At 48.5% G+C, this 17,689-nt stretch overlaps 1 protein-coding gene across 1 annotated transcript in view; it reads left to right on the top strand.

Annotated features, from left to right (window-relative positions):
- Positions 1 to 296: 296 nt before the first annotated feature.
- The window catches only part of PDIA5 (protein disulfide isomerase family A member 5), an 83,186-nt gene continuing 65,793 nt past the window's right edge, over positions 297 to 17,689 (top strand). The window contains exon 1 of the mRNA XM_019738984.2: positions 297 to 453. Coding sequence (XP_019594543.2) covers positions 409 to 453 — 45 coding nt within the window. The 5' untranslated portion in view covers positions 297 to 408. The remainder of the gene's footprint in view (positions 454 to 17,689) is intronic.

The raw sequence follows: 17,689 nt of genomic DNA, 5'->3' as shown, positions 1-17,689 counted from the left end.
GATCAAATTACCTAGCCTCCTCATCCTCAAAGTGGGGAAAACAAAACTTACCTTTGTGAGCTGAATGAGATCTTGTTTCTAAAGCTCTAGGCACAGAGTAAGCCCCCCAAATTAATTTCAATTTCTTTCCCTTACTCCCCGTATTCCACTCATGCTCCCACGTGGCATTAGAGTCAAGTTCACACCTGCCGGTTCTCCAGCTCAGCCTTACCGCAAACTACAATTCCCAGGGAACACTTCTTTCTGGCCGCCTCTCTCCGCCTGGTGCGCATGCTTTGGCAGACGTGGCACCGGGAACTCAGAGGCGGGGAGCGGCTGGGAAGTGGCGGTGGCATTTGGACCCGGCGGAGCTGTGGGCGCGGGAGCCCGAGTGGAGAGCAGAGTCGGCTGTGGGCAGCGGCGGCGGGGATGGCGCGGGCCGGGCCAGCATGGCTGCTGCTGCTGGCCATCTGGGTGAGGCTGTGGTGCGGGGGTCTGTGCCCGGGCACGTGCGCCCCGGGTGCGGGTCCGTGCTCCCTGCTCCCGGCCCTTTTTGGACGTGCGGGAAGATGCCTCCGGCTACCAGGGTGGGGGCGTACGTGCCCGGCTGGCAGGGGCCCGGTGGTTGCAGTGGAGACAGCCCCTGTGCCCTCCCCGTGAAGCGCTCCGGGGCGCAGGGGCCATAGGTAGCCCCGGGCTCTGGGCGATTTCTGGCAGGGTGCTTGCGACGCGGACACAACTTTGCGGGGGCGCAAGTCATGGGGAGGCCATCGGCTTAGGGCGGGACACCCGCGGGTTGGGGGATGCGCCGCGCCCCAGACTGCGGGCCCTACACCTGTGTGAGTGCGCTGTGGGAGGGGGTGCTTTCCACCTGCACTGCCGGAAGCCTTGTCTTAGGGCCACCTCGTTTTTGGTTTCCACCCTGGGCTGCTAGGACACTGGCAGTCACCACCTGAGTCCCTGCCTGCAGGGACGGCAAGGCGGGCGGGTGGGGTCGTGGCGGAGGAGCTCTGCTCCCACACCCTCCTGGGGCTGGCTCCAATCTCGGCCACTTTCTGACTTTGAGTTGCGGGTATCATTGACATGTATCTGACTTAGTCTCCTCATTCATGAAATGGGGACGGTAAAGATACCCCTCTCATAAGATTGTCTGGAGGGTCGGAGGAGGAAGCGCTGTAAACTGCAAAATCATACAAGAGTGGAGGAGGGGTGGGCCAGGGTGCTGGGAGTGGTGGGCTCTCCAAGAGGAGTTCGCTTGGGGGTGTGTGTGTGTGTGTGTGTGTGTGTGTGTGTGTGTGTAAGGGGGTCGCTCCAGGGCATCCTGGGAGAGGTTGGAATGGGTGTGTCCACAACACTCTCGCTGGGGGTGCAGGGGGGGCGTTGGCACTGGTGTTGCTGTGGGTGTGTGATGGGATAATGTGGCCTCCTTCCACATCTTTACCGTAACTTCTGGTCTCCCTTATTTTAGGACCGTCTTGGCTCCTATTACTCCTGAAGTTTCAGGGAACTTCCTGTTGCTGGCACCCTCTCCAACCCAGATTTTTCCGTTTTTCTTCTGGGTGTGGCAAGGATGCTGGGCAAACATGAGGAGCAAAGGTCCAGTGTGGGTCAAGTTGCTTTACTACTTCCATCTTCCAATACCCTACCCCCTTGGGGTCACCTGTGAGGAGTGGCCTCTATTTTCTGGTTATCTGGATAGGGGAAGCAAGCCCTCTGTCTCCCCAGATCTGACCATTCTCCTTCTGGGAGAGAACCAGGTTGGAGTGGGGCAGTGTAGCTTCACCAGAATCTTTTTGACGATCTGCTTACATTCTGTTCACTGGGGCCAGTTGGCCAGGCAGGACTGCAGGACTATGCAGAGAGGACCATCTCCAGCTTGATTTTTCTATCAGGTCTTTGCAATTGGGCTGTTTTAGGAGGCCCTGCTTTCCTCCTTTTTCCCCTTTCCCCTCCCTCCTGTGACAATAAAGAGCTGGGGAATCGGACTGGAAAAAAGTTTCCTTCAGCAAACATTTATCAACCACATCGTTGGTCACTGGGTTGAATTTTGGGTGGAGGGCAAAATACACATTGTCCCTACTCTCCTGAGTTGTCCTGGGTGGGGCAGGGGAATCAGTCCTGTGAGCAAATAAAGACAGAACAGCGAGTGCTAATACCTCAAGTGCTGGGAGGCTCCAGTGAAGGCCAGCCATACATTGATTCAGAGGGAAGATCGGCCATGGCTTTCCTTAGACGGTGGGTTGACAGTCTGGAGGGAGTGTGGGAATTAGCTCTTGAGACTGCCCGGTGCCCTCCACCGGGAGGTGTGGAAGAGCTGGTGGCTTTGCCGAGAGCACTAGAACCTGGGAGTCCTCAGCAAGGAATTGACATTTTCTCCTTTCCCCAAGCCCTTGGCTTAGCAGGTGTGAGGCCGAGGTACAGGGTCGGTGGTGAGTGGCTGGTGGACACCAGGGTGGCCTTCTGTAAGTCTAAACTCTGTCCATCTGATACGGGCTCCCAGGTCCTGGGAGTGAATTGAGTTGCTTTGTTCACTCAATGTTTACTGAGGGCTCATTGTGCTGAGGCCTTGACCGGAGGGACATAACGAAGTATAAATGGGTCTACGGAGATTTGTGGACAGGGATGTACACCCACCATGTTTTTTAATAGCAAAAATATGGAAATGGCTTAAGTGCTCAACAGCAGCGGCATGGTTAAATGACTTCTGGCCCTGTCCATAGCATGGAAAGTGATGTTTATAAAGAATGTTTATATTTACTAGAATGCTATGTTGGTTACCAAAATAGTTTGTGATACTCATGCAGAATATCTAAGGACATGGAAAAGTGCTCGGGTGTGATAGGGGAAGAGCAGGCTAAAGCCATATTTCAGGGTGGCTGAGGATTGCTAAGAAAGTGAGGAATCAGCAGTGCATCAAAATGTGAACAGGGATTCTTCTGGAAGGTGGAGCTGTGGATGACTTTTGCTTACTTCTTTGCTTAGGCTTTTCAGTTTTTTCCAAGTTTTCTCCATGAATATATATTCGTTTTTGATCAGGAAAGTTAATAAAGGAATCTTTTTAAGTAGGTTCCTTTGGGGGCTCTCAGCCTTAGGGAAGAATACTGGGGTGGAAAGAGTCACAGTCAGCACTTGGGACAAGTTGGTTCCAGGCCTTTCAGGCTGCCCTCGGGGCCTGCAGCTGGGGGTGACCTCCTGTCTTGTCCCCACCCCTGCGGCTGATGGCCCTTCCTGCTGTCTAGCTCAGCTGTCCCTTCAGCTAACCTTTCCCCAGGGCCATCCATGCTGATTGCCCACAGTCTCCATCCTGTCTTCAAACCTGGAGAGGACCTGTGTCTGCCCCGGCCCAACTGGGTCCAGCGTCGGGCCAAGGCCTGCGGTGGGGCTGTGACAAAGTTTTCACGGGTCCACAGACAAACTGGAAAAATAACAGTGCTGAATTCTTTTTTCGTGACTCCAAACATTTTCAGTTTACAAACTTCGTTTTTCTGACGTGATGTTTCTATTTGCAGGGTGGTGGGGTGGTGGGGTGGTGGGGGTGGTTTTATAGTATCCTTTTGAAAAAAAGAAAGTGATGGTATATAGTGATGTTTTAAAAAATATTTTCTTGGTAAAATGTGTTTTTAAATATATAGAACATTACACATATTTAAACATATATTAAAATATATTTTAAAAAATATATTTAAAAAATATATCCGCCAATCTGTGTGATTCAAAAGTCTGAGAACTACTAATCTAACTCAGCTCTCTCGTTTTATAAAAAAAAAAGGGGGGGGCATTGAGAGGAAAGGGACTCACTTGAAGCCACCCAGTTTGTAATTGCAGAGCTGGCAGTAGAGCCAGGCTCCTGAATTGTAAGTCAGGGTTCTTCCCACCCCATCTCTGCATTCCCCCCACCCCATCTCCTACCTGTTTCCCTCCTCCCAAAGCACCGCTAGGGTCTTTGCCCCAGTGGAGGCTTGAAGCTCAGAACCTGGTGGGATAGTGGGCGGGGGTGCAGGAAGCAAGAGATGTTTGCCGGTGTTCTCTCCTGCAGGGCTTTTAATGTATGCGTATTCAGGTTTTACACCATTATATAGGCTTTAATAGGCTTCTGTGGGCTGGCCTAGGGACCTAATTGCCATTTATAATGCTGTTTGGAACCTGGAGTGCACTTTTCCCACAGAAATAAACACATTACTGAGGAAGTTTTAAAACAGAACTGGCATATACTCGTAAGTTGGAGCGATGACTAAGTGCTGTATGAGGGGCAAGCTCTGAGTGCTGTGGATTCTGGCGAGGGCCGGGTTGTGGGACACCAGGTGAGCCGGGAAGGGCCCAAGGAGGCCAGGCTCTGGGCTCTGGCAGTGGGGATCCTCCCTGTCCTGTCTGTTTGTGTCCCCAGCACTTAGCCTAGGACTTGGCATGCCGTCATCCCCAGTCTGTCTGATTGAAGGAATTTGTGTTGGAGGCACAGAAAGGAAAACTCCCAGAAATGTGGGCAATGAGAAGTGATGGGCCAGGCTGGCTGGAAGGAAGGATTTGAGTCTGGAAATGGGGGCATAAGACTGGAAAAGTGGATCGTAAAGAAGCTTAAATGCTTGGCAAAGCTTATGGGACTTGATTTTGTAGGTAATAGAAAGACATGATGAAAGCTGCCCTTTTATTATCAAGATCAGTCAGACCACACTGTGCGCGTAGGGTTTAGGTTGGAGTGGGAGAGACTGGATTAGTTTTCTCAGAACAACACTTTCGTCCTCTTCCTTTCCTCTCTGTTATCTACAAGATAAAGTCAAGTGTGATGCAGTGGACAGAACACGGGCTTTTAGCCAGCTAGGCACTCAGGAGCTGTGTGACCCGGGGCCCCGCTTCAGTTTTCTTGTTTGTAAATGGTAATAATAATAACCATCTTGCAGGGTTGAAAGGACCATGAGTAATTCAGGAAGCACCCAGCACAGTGCTTGGCACATGGGAGTGCCCAGTAAGTGGGAGCCACAGCAGTCATCTCAAGTTGCTGAAAAAGAGGTGCTGGGAAGCCAGTTAGGAGGAGGCGGAGGCAGTGAATGGCCAGATGGGGGTGTGAATAGAGGCTGTGAGACATGGATGGGGGGGCCTGTGCTGCTGCGATTCTCCCCAGCATAGTTCTTTGAAGCTGGGCTCCAGCCTGGCTCCTTGCCTCCCCACCTCACTTTGCCCCTGTGCTACCTCTGGATGGGAGGGGGGGTGAATTGGGGCTAAGGATTTAAGTGCTGTTTTTCTTCCCTTTCTTCTGAAAGTGGATCCTCTCTTGAGAATGGTGATTCCAACCACACCGCCTCCCTGGAGGGTTCGCCCCAGCATTGTGGTTTTGTTCTGTAGGGCTCTTGTGTCTGGCTTGGTCATTGTGGTAGGTTTTGGAGGTTGTCGAAGTGACAGTGGGCCAGTGAGTGATGCATCAGATGTAAGGAGAGCCTAAGTTCTCTTATATTACCCAGACTTTGATGGTTTATTTGCCCTTCCATCCCTCTCCCCTTCTTTTTTTCACACCTGGTCACCTGGCGTCCTAGGTCCGAGTGGGAGAGAGGAGGAGCTCACCGGTTGCTGGGCTGTTCTGTTCCTCCAGCGTGGCCCATCACGCACCCCTGGCTGGAGCCTGTGGCTGCCCATTAGATCTGTTGATGAGAATTATGACCCACCTGGTACATTTGTTACAAAGTGTTTCCACATATTTCCCATCTGTGTAGTCGAGTCCCATGTTAACTGGGTGAGATAAGCTGATTAGGTGCTGTTCCCCCTAGAGAAGAATGGGTGGGTGGGCAGAGCGGTAGGAGGATGTAGACCATTAGACAAGAGTGGGGGTGTGGCCTGGAAGGCAAGGGGATAGATAGATGGGTTGGGACACAGTAATAGTTCTTAGAGGCTCACCTGAATATTTAAGTGGCCAGGTTGGCAGGTACTATTTTCTGAAATAGTAACAGCAGCCATTTTTATGGGGTGTCCGCGAAACTTGCTGTTTAGCTCCCTGATGGTCTGAGTAGGGAAGCAGGGGCAGCCAGCTGGGAGTGCTCTGTTCATCCTTCCCACCTTTCCCGTCACCCTGCCTGCCTAGCTCTCATGTGCTTTTCCCTCTGATAGCTCTACATCCAACAGGGTCTCTTCCCACAAACCAGTTTACGACCACTTCTAAATAATGAGCTTTGCAGTCATGCAGTAGGGGGTTAAACACTCAGTTGGAGTGTGGAGTTAGAATAGCCATTTTGCTTTTTATTCCCCAACGTTAAAAATACTGAGCCCCCAGTTTGATGTGCTTTCTTTTCCCAGATGGCCTGATGGTGAGCCTGTACCTGGCTTCAGAGTTTCCAACTCATGACAGCTGGCTGGGGAAGGGATAGAGAATCCATCCCTCCAAAGAATCCTACCATTCTTCCAACCCCTTGGCATGAGCAGATGTCTTTAATTCATGAGCAGATCCTTTAATCCTTGCCTTGGAAGGTATTAATGGAGATCCAGGTCGAGGGCCCTACTCTGGGGCTTAAACATAAAGGTGATTTAGTATCTGAGCCGAGACATGGGATTGGCTGGAAAGCTCTGCTCTTGGGCCAAGTAGGGCAGGTTCCCGGGGAGCAAGCAGGTTTGCTCTCACGAAGGGGTCTCACCTTGCTGGGTCCTGGGCTGAGTGTTGTACATGCCCCTTATTTCAAAGAAACATGGGCCACGATCTGCATGCTCCACGTGCCACAGATGTTCATTCATTTCACAGATCTTTCTTTTATTTTTTTAAAACATTTCTTAAGAGTCTTTTATAAGCCAGACATACCACGCTCTAAGGCACGGGGGTCATAGTCATAAATAAGATGGACACCATCCCTTCCTCCCATTACCTAGTGGGAGAGCCGCTAATTTATTATTTAATTTAGGTAGAAAGTGCTAGAAGGAAGATGTATAAGGTGATAAGAGAATGTGTAACAGTGGTTCCTAACTTAGTGCCTGGAGTCAGGAAAGGCTTCTCTGGGGACTTATGGATAATGCTTTTAAATGTATAAAACAGTGCATAGGATTACAAAGGAAACCAGTGATACTGAGATACAGTTACCAAAATATAACAAATATGTGATAGAATAATATTTACATTTTAATGAATGTATCATATAAGAAGATCAAGTGGCAGGTTTGCTAATTTCTGTCATTTTAAGTAGTGATTAGCATAAACACTGTTTCAAGATTTCCGCACCCATTGCAGTAAGATGAGAAAAGGTGATTTCTATTGGTGGCACAGTCACAGACACTGCCCGTGTTACTGGAATTTGTTACCTATAGTCATAACACAGGGAAGGCTACATTTCAGTTAGAGGTTCATGAAAATAAAGGTGTGATGTTTCCCCATCCAACTTCATAGACCCCAGGGTAAAGAAAAATTATTCAAAAGCTTGGAAGTAAAAGATGATTTAGTGACTTTTTAATGTCATACTAGGGCATTGTCTGAGCAGCCCACCTAAGCGCCATCTGGTGCTCTGGGCAATGTAACTTTGCTTATTATTCTTTAGGACTCATTCTCTGTCAAGTTAGATTAGAGGCAAATCATTTGTTTGGTAGAGAAGAGAGAGTGGAAGGTGATTGCCCTGCAGGACGTTAACCACTTTGATATCTAATTTAGCAATCTTTTATCAGGATTCTTTTTTGTTTTTCCATCAACCACATGCATATTACTTTCTTATACCTTCTTTTTTAAAAATATCTTTTTTTAACCTTTTTTTTTAATGTCCTCTTTGGACATAACTTTGTCATTTTAGTGGGTCCCTTATTAATGAGTTCTACATCACTTTGAAATATGCTCAGTACCTATTTGTATGAGCGTTAGGTTTTTAACATTTGAGAATTATACTTGCCCCTGGCTTAAGAACTGCTGAGTGAGCAGGCACTCAGAAGGGAGGTCTGAGCTGGTGATGTTAATTTAGGGGTGCTGCCTAGGAGGTGGGTGAGACCCCCGGGGGGAGAGTGGAGAGTGGGAAGAGAAGGTGGATTGAGTGACCCCCGAGGAACTTCAGCATTTAAAGGATGAGAAGAGGAGGGTTTACAAAGAAGATGACAGGAAGGGTGGCTGGAGAGGTAAAAGGGGGTGTAAGAGTGTTCGCCAGGGTTCAAGAGGTTGAGCAAAACGAGAACTGGAGGTGCCCATAGGGTTATTTATGTGGAGGTCATTGTTGAACCCCCACCAACGGCCCTTTTGGTGGTTGGGGAGCAGATCTGAGAGGGCTCAGGAATGGATAGGAGAGAAGGGGAGAGATGGAAAATTCTGGCAGTGACATGCTGTCCGGAGAGGTTTTTAAAAGACGGGCCAGTGGCAGAGGTTTTCCAGTTTGGCTATAGAAGCAAAAGGGAGAGGGTATGTATAAAAATGGATTTTCTTCAAGGATAAGGCCCAGGGATCTGTATGTCTGAACACCTGTACTTTGAGCTGTTGTGCAACTACAAACCAGACAAATTTACAAGTTAACATTAATTTTATGAGGTCGATAGTGTTTGGGCAGCTAAGGTTGCTGCTCTCCACTAAGTGGTGTGGCACCAGTTCTGCGCACGTCGTCAGCCACATACACGAGTGACACTATGCAGCATCACTTGGCTGAGCATGTGCGTTTTTGCTTTTCTCTGAAGGCATGTGGGGAATTGCGGGCATGCAGGCAGCAGAGGAGAGATGGATCAGGTTGTCACTGCAGCTCTTTGCAGTTGGTCACGTTCAGTAGCCAGATTGGAAGGGAAAGCGGACTTGCTGGCCTCTCGGTCTCGTTCTGGGTGCAGCTGTGTGGAGTGGGAAGGATTCCCATGGACATCAGTGGGGAGAATTCACATTGATGGGCAAAGAGAAGAGCATCAGATCTGGTCTTGAGTCCCGGTGCTGCCATTTTTAGGCTTCACCCAGGGCGCGTCCCTGAATGCCCCTGAGCCTCAGTGTTCACATCTCTAAAGTGGGGATAGTACCACCTCCCACACGGATTGTTTGTAGTAGTTTTTCCAGCATTTTTACTGTAATGCCTACAAGAACAATTATACATTTTACATAATAACCAAGTACAGATATACATAAATACAACAGATATGTTTCACTGAATACTTAGTTTTGCTACTTGTGGTACATACACACTGGTTTTCTATGTAATGTCATTTAAAAAAATGCCACTGAATTGATTTTTGTGACTCGGCTCTTGGGATGAGGCCTGAAGGGTGGAAAACACTGAGTCTCTCAACTTTAGAGGATTGAATGAGATACTGTGTGAAAGCACGGATGTATGCATGGGTCATGAGCACCCGAGTTGTTATTTTCTTATAAATGATCGGAGCTTGGAGGCACAGTTGGATTTCCGGCTTGGGAATTCACCTGCTCTTCCTGCCTCCCTGCCGCCCAATCCCCGGTTCCCTCTACCAGCTCTTTTTCGTTAGCTCTTGTCATGTGTACACAGGTTGGCAGGGACCCAAAGCCCTCTTGGCTCTCAAAGAGGTTTTTCAAAACATTAAAAACTTGAGAGACTTAAGTCCTGGCTAAATGCACTGCAGTTGCAATTTCAGGATAAGAAAACCAGTTTTTATAAGCTCTCCGTTCAGTTGTCCTGCCCCTGGATTGTCCCTTGTTGACAGCCACATTTGTGCTGTGGGGAATATAAGGGGCAAGAATGGTATTGTGGAGAAGCCACGTACAAAGTGAGCTTTTTAAAGAAAGCAAAATACAAGAAAGGCAGCTGGCTTTGTAATTACAGGAGCAAGCAGCAAGGTGTGCGTGGCGCCAGGAATCTGTCGTCTTTGCTGGAGTCTGTCAGACTTGGGTCTGAGTCACAGCTCTCTTACCTACTTACTGTGTGATGTTGAGCAGGTGTCTTAACTCCTCTTAGTCTCAGTTTTGTTATCTATCAAATGGGTATAATAAAGGAACGATTTCGTTCACTTGCCAAAATAATTAAATTAGATAATCATTTGAACTGCTTCGCTGGCTCTTGGTCACACAGTAAGCATAAGCACTCTGTACTTTGAGCTGTTGTGATGATCACAGGCTAATCCCTACGCCCTGGAATTTAGAAGTAAAGAATCTGCTCTTGGGTTCTATTCCCTTGCCAAGTTCTTTCCCATTTCTCTCTTATTCTTCATAAGCACATTTAGCTCTCTCAGCTGCAGCTGGGGGCCCCACATCCCAGGGCCATGCCAGGCCCCGCTTCTCTGTCGCTCTCTGTCTCTCTGTCTCTCTGTCTCTCTTTCACACACACACACACACACACACACACACACACTTGCCATTCAGGGACTCATGGTGCTTGTTTTTGTTTGGAAAACTGCTGGGTAGACTTATGAACATTGGCGAGTATTGGTTGTGAAATCTCGGTGTTTAGCCGTGGTGGTTGGTGACAGGTGCTTAAAATTTGCCCTTTGAAGGGGCATAAATTACCCGTATTTTAAAATTAATGTTCTTTTATGTATCTCTCTCTCATCAAGGCTATTCTAGGCACGTGTTGCATGAAAAAGACTTTGCAGATTCCATGTAATAGTTCTTATAAAAAACCGCATAATGTCAGGTGAGCAGAGAGGCAGACAGTCAGCTGGAGGTGAGAAGGGCAGATCAGCACACCTCTTAAGAAAGTGCCAGTGAATGCTTGCTGGATGGTGGAGGTTTCCCAGAAAGCCTGTGGCAGGCAGTATTTGGTTGTGTTCTCGGTGTCTCTGTTGGCGTGGGGGCGGGGAGGGTCTTCTTTTTAGGTAAATTTTTTTTCTAACTTATTTTGAAATAATTTTGGACTTATAGAAGCATTACAAGAAGAATACAAAGGATTCCCACCTGCCCTTTACCCAAATTCCACAAATATTAACATTTTATCATATTTGTTTTTATCATACTCTCCCTCTACATATATAAAGTTTACACACATGATGCTCCTTTGCTCCCTAAAAATACTTCAGTATTTCTTAAAAGGCACGGATATTCTCTTACATAACCATAGTATGTACAGTGATCAAAATCTGGAATGTAGCATTTGGCTCAGGACCCAGTCTAGAAACACAGGTTGAATTTAATTGTCTTAACTCTTTAGTCTCCTTCAATGTGGAGCAGTTTTTCAGTCTTTGTCTTTTGGACTGACACTTTTGAAAACTGTCCCTTAGTTTGGTTTTCAGTGATGTTTCTCTTCAGTGCATTCTGTCAGGTGGCATCTGATTGGATTTGCCCCATTACTGGGGATGTTAACATTAATCCCTTAGTCAAGGGGGTTTCTGCCAGGTTTTTCCACCATACAGTTATATTTTCTTGTGGGGAGATACTTTGAGGCTGTTACGTATTTCCATGATGGTGGCCAATTGGTGGTAGTTTTTAAAATATTAAATATTAAAATATTAAAATATGTAAATTAATATTAAAATGTCTAGTATAGTGAGTTAGAAAAATAGACATGGGGAAGAATAAAATCTCTCAAAAGACAAAGCTTCATTTCGATGCGTTTTTTTCTTTCAGTCTTTTTCTGAGCATAATTTTGCATATCGTCATCATACCATGTACATTTTGAATTCTGTGTTTTAAGACTTAACATTAAAACAGTATTTCTTTCATTGCACAATCTTTGAGAACATCATTTAAATGGCGGTATTATTCTGTCGAGTGGCTTACTCTAAGTAGCCATTCCCCCACTGTTGAATATTTAGGTTGCTTACAACTCTTGACCCCTATGAGTAGGACCACGTGAGTCACATCTGTGTCAGAACCTCTGCTAATTTCCTCAGGACAGATTCCCCAAAGCGGAATTACCGAGTCAAGGAGCATAAATACTTTTAAGATACTTGCTAAATTGTGCCAAATGACTTTCCAAACGAATTGTACTAGTTTAGGCTTTTCCCAGCATTGTATGGCAGACGGTGGAGCCCATATTTTAAGAGATTCACTAAGGGTGTTTCTCAACTTTTTTTTTTTTTTTTTTAAACTGTGACCCACCAGTCAAGATTTGTGTTGAGATCAATTTCCTGCATTTTGAATAATAAAAGCATAGGTGTTTATTTTCCAAAGTAAATTATAGTTTAATGCAGAACATTAACTGCTCTTTGCAAGCCTGACTCGCTGCTCCCAGCATTGGGGTAGCTCCGAGAATCATGAGCAGGGCTGTGTCGAGCTCTGATCATTCAGGACGGTGAGGGAGTTGAGGGTCCATCTGAGGAATTGGGGTATTTCATCTACAGACTCCTAAGACGGAATGTGTTTGCGGTCTTCAGAGTATGATAGGCTGACAGAATGGCCTGGGAGCGGGAAGGCTTTGAACTTTCTAATGACTAGAGCTATCCAAGATGAAATGGTAGGGACTTCCATGGAATAACATATTTGGTCCCCACAGCCTTCTGGCCCCGCTAGGTTGAGCAGGCTCAGGCAATTTTGAGTCCTCAGCTCTGGGGGACTACCTGGAGGCCGGAGATGTCATGTGAGGACTGTTGCGAGGAGTCCTGTCCTGGGGATCCCACGAGCCCACCTCAAGCCTGTGCACTCCAAGGGATGTCCGGCCTTTCATTCTCCTGCAGTGGTCCCCTTCCGAGTAAGAGCTGAGGCTGTAAGGAAACTGCAGCGTGACTAGCTAATCTTCCTTTCATTTAGGGGTAGCTGTCATCAGGTGACCAAGATACCTGATAAGAACAGGCACAGTGGCACGTGGGTAAATACCGTAGTAGGAACCTAGTAAATCAAACCCTTGATAGTCTCTCTGCCTCCTTTCTTATGACAATTTATCTGAAGTATGATGCATGGTTTGATGCCTCAGACATTTAGACATATCCCAACCGAAGCAGATGTTAATATTTCTTTCTAGTAAAGCTTTTGTTCCAGTAGGTACTCAAGTTCTATTTGTATGTGTGCCAGAAACCCCAGAATGACAATGCCTTTAAAAGATTGTTTATTTCCCTCATGTAGAAGCCTGGAAAGGGGTATTTCAGGGCCATTATATCACTCTATGGTGTCAGGGACCCAGGTACTCTCTTGTTACTCTACATCTTTAGCAATTCCTTTCTCCTCATTATCTCAAGGTGGCTGCTTGAGTTCCAGTCGTCTTATCCAAATTCCAGCTGGCAAGGAGGAGGAGGGAACTAAGACTTTTACCAGGTGTTTCTTAGGGACAGTTCCTAAAAGTTAACACACAACGCTTTTGCTTACATTCCAGGGGCTGGAATTTTGTCACATAGCCACACTTGCTGCAAAGGAGACTGAGAGGTGTGGCTTTTAATATGGGAGGGGTTCACGTACTCAGAGAAACTCAGTGGTTTCTCCATAAGGTGTAATTACCTCACTGTCCTTCTCTAGTAGTGGTCATGAGAGTAGATTCGCCAAATGTCACAATTGTAAAGGACGTTAGAAACCACGCCGAGCACCTTCATTTACAGAGGAAGAAACTAAGACTTAGAGAAGGAGCGAGGACTTGTCTAAGGTCACACAGCCAGTAAACATGAAAACCTGCACAAAACTTGGATTTCTTGGCTCTTTCCACCAAATCTCCAGCTCTAAATTCTCGGCCAAAGAACTCAAATTCTTTGACCTTACGTTCAGGTCATCTGTTTTTAACATTTTTCCTGGATCCCTTTACCACCAGCTTCTTAAGAGTCTAGGCTTTTAGATCCTGACATTTCAAAACTATTTTGAGCAAAATGTGGGTTATACACTAAATTAAGCTAGTTTCTTCACAGCTCCCAACATAAGAAGGGTATCTTTTTTCAGTTGACAGAGCAAAAAGGTCAAGTCCCACCTCCACCCTTTTTCCTAAATGTTAAACTTCTGTCCTCCAGTCTTCCTCCTGTAGCAAGCTGCTTTAACGTAATTGAGTACCTCTGGCTTCACCATCTGCATCGAATAGTGAGTCTGAAAGGACAGCCTCCCTGGCTGTAGAGAACTTGAGGATGCTGGCATCGCCCCCAGAGATCTGGGGCCTTTTAAAGCTGAGGGTGTCATGTGACAAGGACTGTTCTTCCTATTACTTTCCAGAATTGTACGACTCTTTATCTCTTTAGCCCGGTGGTGGTCGTGGGTGAGCTTAAGTGAAGAGAGAGGAGCGTGTGTGTGTTGTGTGTTAGAGCAAGAGGGAGATGGAAAGGGGCATAGACTCCTGTACACAGCCTAACGGCAACTCGGGGCTAATTGCCCCAGGACCCTTAGAACCAGGGCAGACCACGGGTGCTCTGGGTTTGCAGGAAGCAGAGGGTTAGTGGAAATCCCTGCTGAGACCCTCCTTGCCATGGGATTCTGGAAGATGATGGCTTTTCCTGGCTGCTTTGATGGGTCCTACCTGGGCAGGAGGTGCTCCTTTTTTGGCTTGGGTTGCCTCGAGTTCAGGGAGCTTGTGGGATTGAGAGAAGCAGACCACCACCTCTGGCCAGCAGCTGGGAGACCCAAGCTCTAGTCCTAGCTCTGCTGCTTACCTACTGTGTGACCTTGATAAGTAATTGAGCCCCTCTGAGCCTCAGTTTCCTCCCCTGTACCCATTCATCAGGGGCAAATGGGCACAAAACCTGGATGGAGCGCTCCATGTGTGCCGTAGCCTCTTGTCTGGGTCGCTGTGCAGATGGGTGATTATTCCAGGTTTTATGATGCTGAACGTGTGGACGTGCACACTTCTTCCTGCCTGGATGTGTGTGCTGTTTTGCCTGATTGCAAGCTGGGCCCTGGGGAGGAAGAGGTGGTTCCCATTTTACTGTTGTCCTTGCTCTGTGATTTGTCTCACTAATGGTACTACTAAAGCTAATTACGATTATTACGTGCTTCTGCATGCCAAGCATTATGTTAGGTTCTCTGTGTACTTTTCCCCCCTCGTTTAATCCTCAACCAACCCTGCCAGGCAGGTGTCAGCATTGTCCCCTCCACGTCACAGGTGCGGAAATGATGCTCTGAGATCATTGTGCGCTTCATGATGGCGCCTGGGTTTGACCCTGGGTTTCTGACTCCAGAAGCAGTGCCCTTTCCATGACGTCTGAGGGGCGGGAAAACCACAAAGGGAGCAAACGAGCGTGGGCTGCCAGGCCGGAGGGTGGTTTGTCTGGCAGGCCCTGATATGGGCAGCCGCCTGTTAGGAGAACACTGCAAGGAGTCCGGAAAATGAAGTGGGAACCCAGTTTCCTGCCCCCCATTGCCTCCCGCTGTGGTGGAGTGGAGGTGAGGTTCTGTGCCAGGGACCCTGGGTGCTGCTGGGCTCTGAGGAGTGGGGAGAGGCTTGGGCATGGAAGGGGCTGCTCTGATGGAGGGGTCTGGGGTTCTGAGTGGGGCACAGCACTGTGACAGCGGTTGGGAGCTAAGGGACTGGCACTCTGATGGCAGTGGCACTGCTCTCTGATGCAAGTGGGACCTGGCTTTGGGGTCCTGTGTTCCCCAGTAGCAGAAAAAGGGAGGCCATCCTTCCCAGCGGAGTTCTGCCCTGCACTGGTGGAGTAGTTTATGGGTCTCAGCCTAGCCCATGGGGGCGGCTCATCCTTGATGCAAATCCTGTTAAAGCTGCGGGATGTTGAGCAGAAAGAAAGCAATTATCGGAGCCCGTCAGAAGGAGTTCGCATGGTGAACAGAGCGGATTTTTCCCTCTCCTCTACGGCCAAAGAGAATGACTTAGAATGTAAAGAGCCTGCCAAGCCCAGAAGCAGTTCCTTGGCTGGCTCCAAAGGCTTCTGAAGCACCTCTCAGCACTGCCCGGTGTCCCCTGAGGCCGTGACAAAGCAGAGGGTTTGTGCATCATTAACGTTGTTATTGTTGCCGTACTTATTGTCAAGGTTTGTGGTTCGTGACTTAAGAAATCTGCAGGGAGGCGCTCAGTGCCATCCAAAGCTCACTGGAGCCGCATCTGAAGGAAAGGAAGGAGCCCACACACGGGAAAGGTTACAATAGACTGAAGTGGAGGAGAAAGGAGAATGTTAAGTGGCTGGGAGAGCGTCCCCTTAGGCTTAGGGGAGGGAGGGAATGGCCTCCCTCCTGGCTGTCCCTGCGGTTGCCTGCTAAGGTGAGGGTCTGTGAGAGGCCAGACATGGGCTTTTCATCCTCCCCACTCAGAGATGCTAAGCCTCACATCTTAGCTCTTTGCACCCCAACTCCCTGGGTCCTCCCAGATCCGGCTATCATGACGGTTTTCCTCTCTCACTCCCAAATCTCCAAAGCCTGCCTTTCCTGTGCCCACAGACGTGTGCCATGGAGACAGCCCATCTTTCTCCTGACCCTACTGGGCCACCTGTGCTCCTTCTGTGGCCACCCCAGCTCCTGCGCAGCTGTGCTTTCTCTTCTCAGCACTCTGGCTTCTAAGCCTCCCATGCTGCTAAGATCTTGTGTCCAGTGGACTTGGCCATGGGCTTTGCCTATAGATCAGTCACCTACTTTGTTGTGTGTCTCCTCCGTGGTCTGTGTTGATGCAACACTTCCTAGCCTCTCCTTCCCGACGTTCCTTCTGTCCGTCTTCCTCCCCTCACTGAAGTGTTCCCTCCCTCTGCTTCTCCTTCTGAACCTCAACCCCAGAGACCTCGTTGGCTTTGAGGTTTCCTCTTCCTCTCAAGCCTGGAGGATGCCTGTACTGGGGTGTCTTGTCCACAGGTCCACGCCTGAACATAAGACTAAGGTCTCTGCTGATGCTGCTTTTCAGGTCTTCCATTTGGGGCTATTGTTCCTCACTCCTAGCCCAGAATCCTTGGGGTCATTTTAACTTCTTCTCTCTTCCTGCCTTATATGTGAATAGTCATTGGGTTTTGTTGTTTCTCCCTGAGGCTCTCGGATTGACCCATTTCTTCCCACTTGGACAGTCACCCAGCTCGTCCCTCCACCTCTAGCTTCCTGTTGGCTGCCCCGGCTGAGGTCATGGCCAAATGAATTTCTTGAGCCAGGCTTAGAAGACCCCCAGCCTGACCTCACCTCTCCTACTATGCTCCAGCCCAGACCCTCTCTGACTGCGCTGGGGTCTGTCTGCTGTCACTGGTCCCTTCCAGGTCTCCTGAGAGCTGCCGCAGACTCACTGTGTAACGAGTTCTTAGTGGGTGATCTCTGCAAAGGTCAGGAGTGTGGTAACTTGTGTGCTTTGTCATGTTTATCTGCTGGACAAACATTTTCCTGAAGGCTTTCAAGGGGCCAGACACTGTTCTGGGCCCTGTCCTCCGAGCTCCTAGCCTAGGGGTAGGGTAAGGAGCGGGGAGGAGGCAGGCCCTCCATAAATACCCAGCCGCAGGCATTGCCCATGTGTAAGCCCCAGTGTCAGGCTGGTGATGGTATTCAAGCAGAGTCAGCTTGCCCGGTGTATCTCTGGTGGAGCTTAAGTTCTCTGTTGTGTGAGGGTAGACACTGGGTCCGAGGCTTTGGTGGCTGACTAGAACATGGATTGTGTACTCTGAGGGTTGCCGTTGGCTAGATGGCCTGAGGAATGCACTGGGTTTTATAGGAAGGAAGCTGTGCGTGTGCCGTGGGACTCAGCTCTTGTAGTTTCTGCTGTAGACACGGTGCTCTCTGTGGCCCAGGTGTGTGCCAGCATGCTGCCGGGGCAGGTGGGCACTGGGCTCGCCCTCCCTCCCTTCCCCTTTCCTTCTCCCCAGTTCCAGAAGTGTGGGTGCCTGCCAGTCTCAGGCGCGGGGCAGAGTCCCCAGGTACTGGGCGAGGGCAGTTGTTTTCTTGACTGCAGATTACCTGAGGAGTAAAAACAGAACAGAGTCAACGTGTTTTTCCCACAGATTCTTTTCTTGTTTTTCCTTTAATTATGTGCATTGAGCTATGGACTTTTTAGTCTGAAGTCGATTAGCTCTC

The sequence above is a fragment of the Rhinolophus sinicus genome, linkage group LG01, assembly GCF_036562045.2.
Source record: "Rhinolophus sinicus isolate RSC01 linkage group LG01, ASM3656204v1, whole genome shotgun sequence".
Taxonomy (NCBI): Eukaryota; Metazoa; Chordata; class Mammalia; order Chiroptera; family Rhinolophidae; genus Rhinolophus; species Rhinolophus sinicus.
The sequence above is the reverse complement of the archived record's forward strand: the minus strand, read 5'-3'. Positions and strand labels throughout refer to the sequence as shown.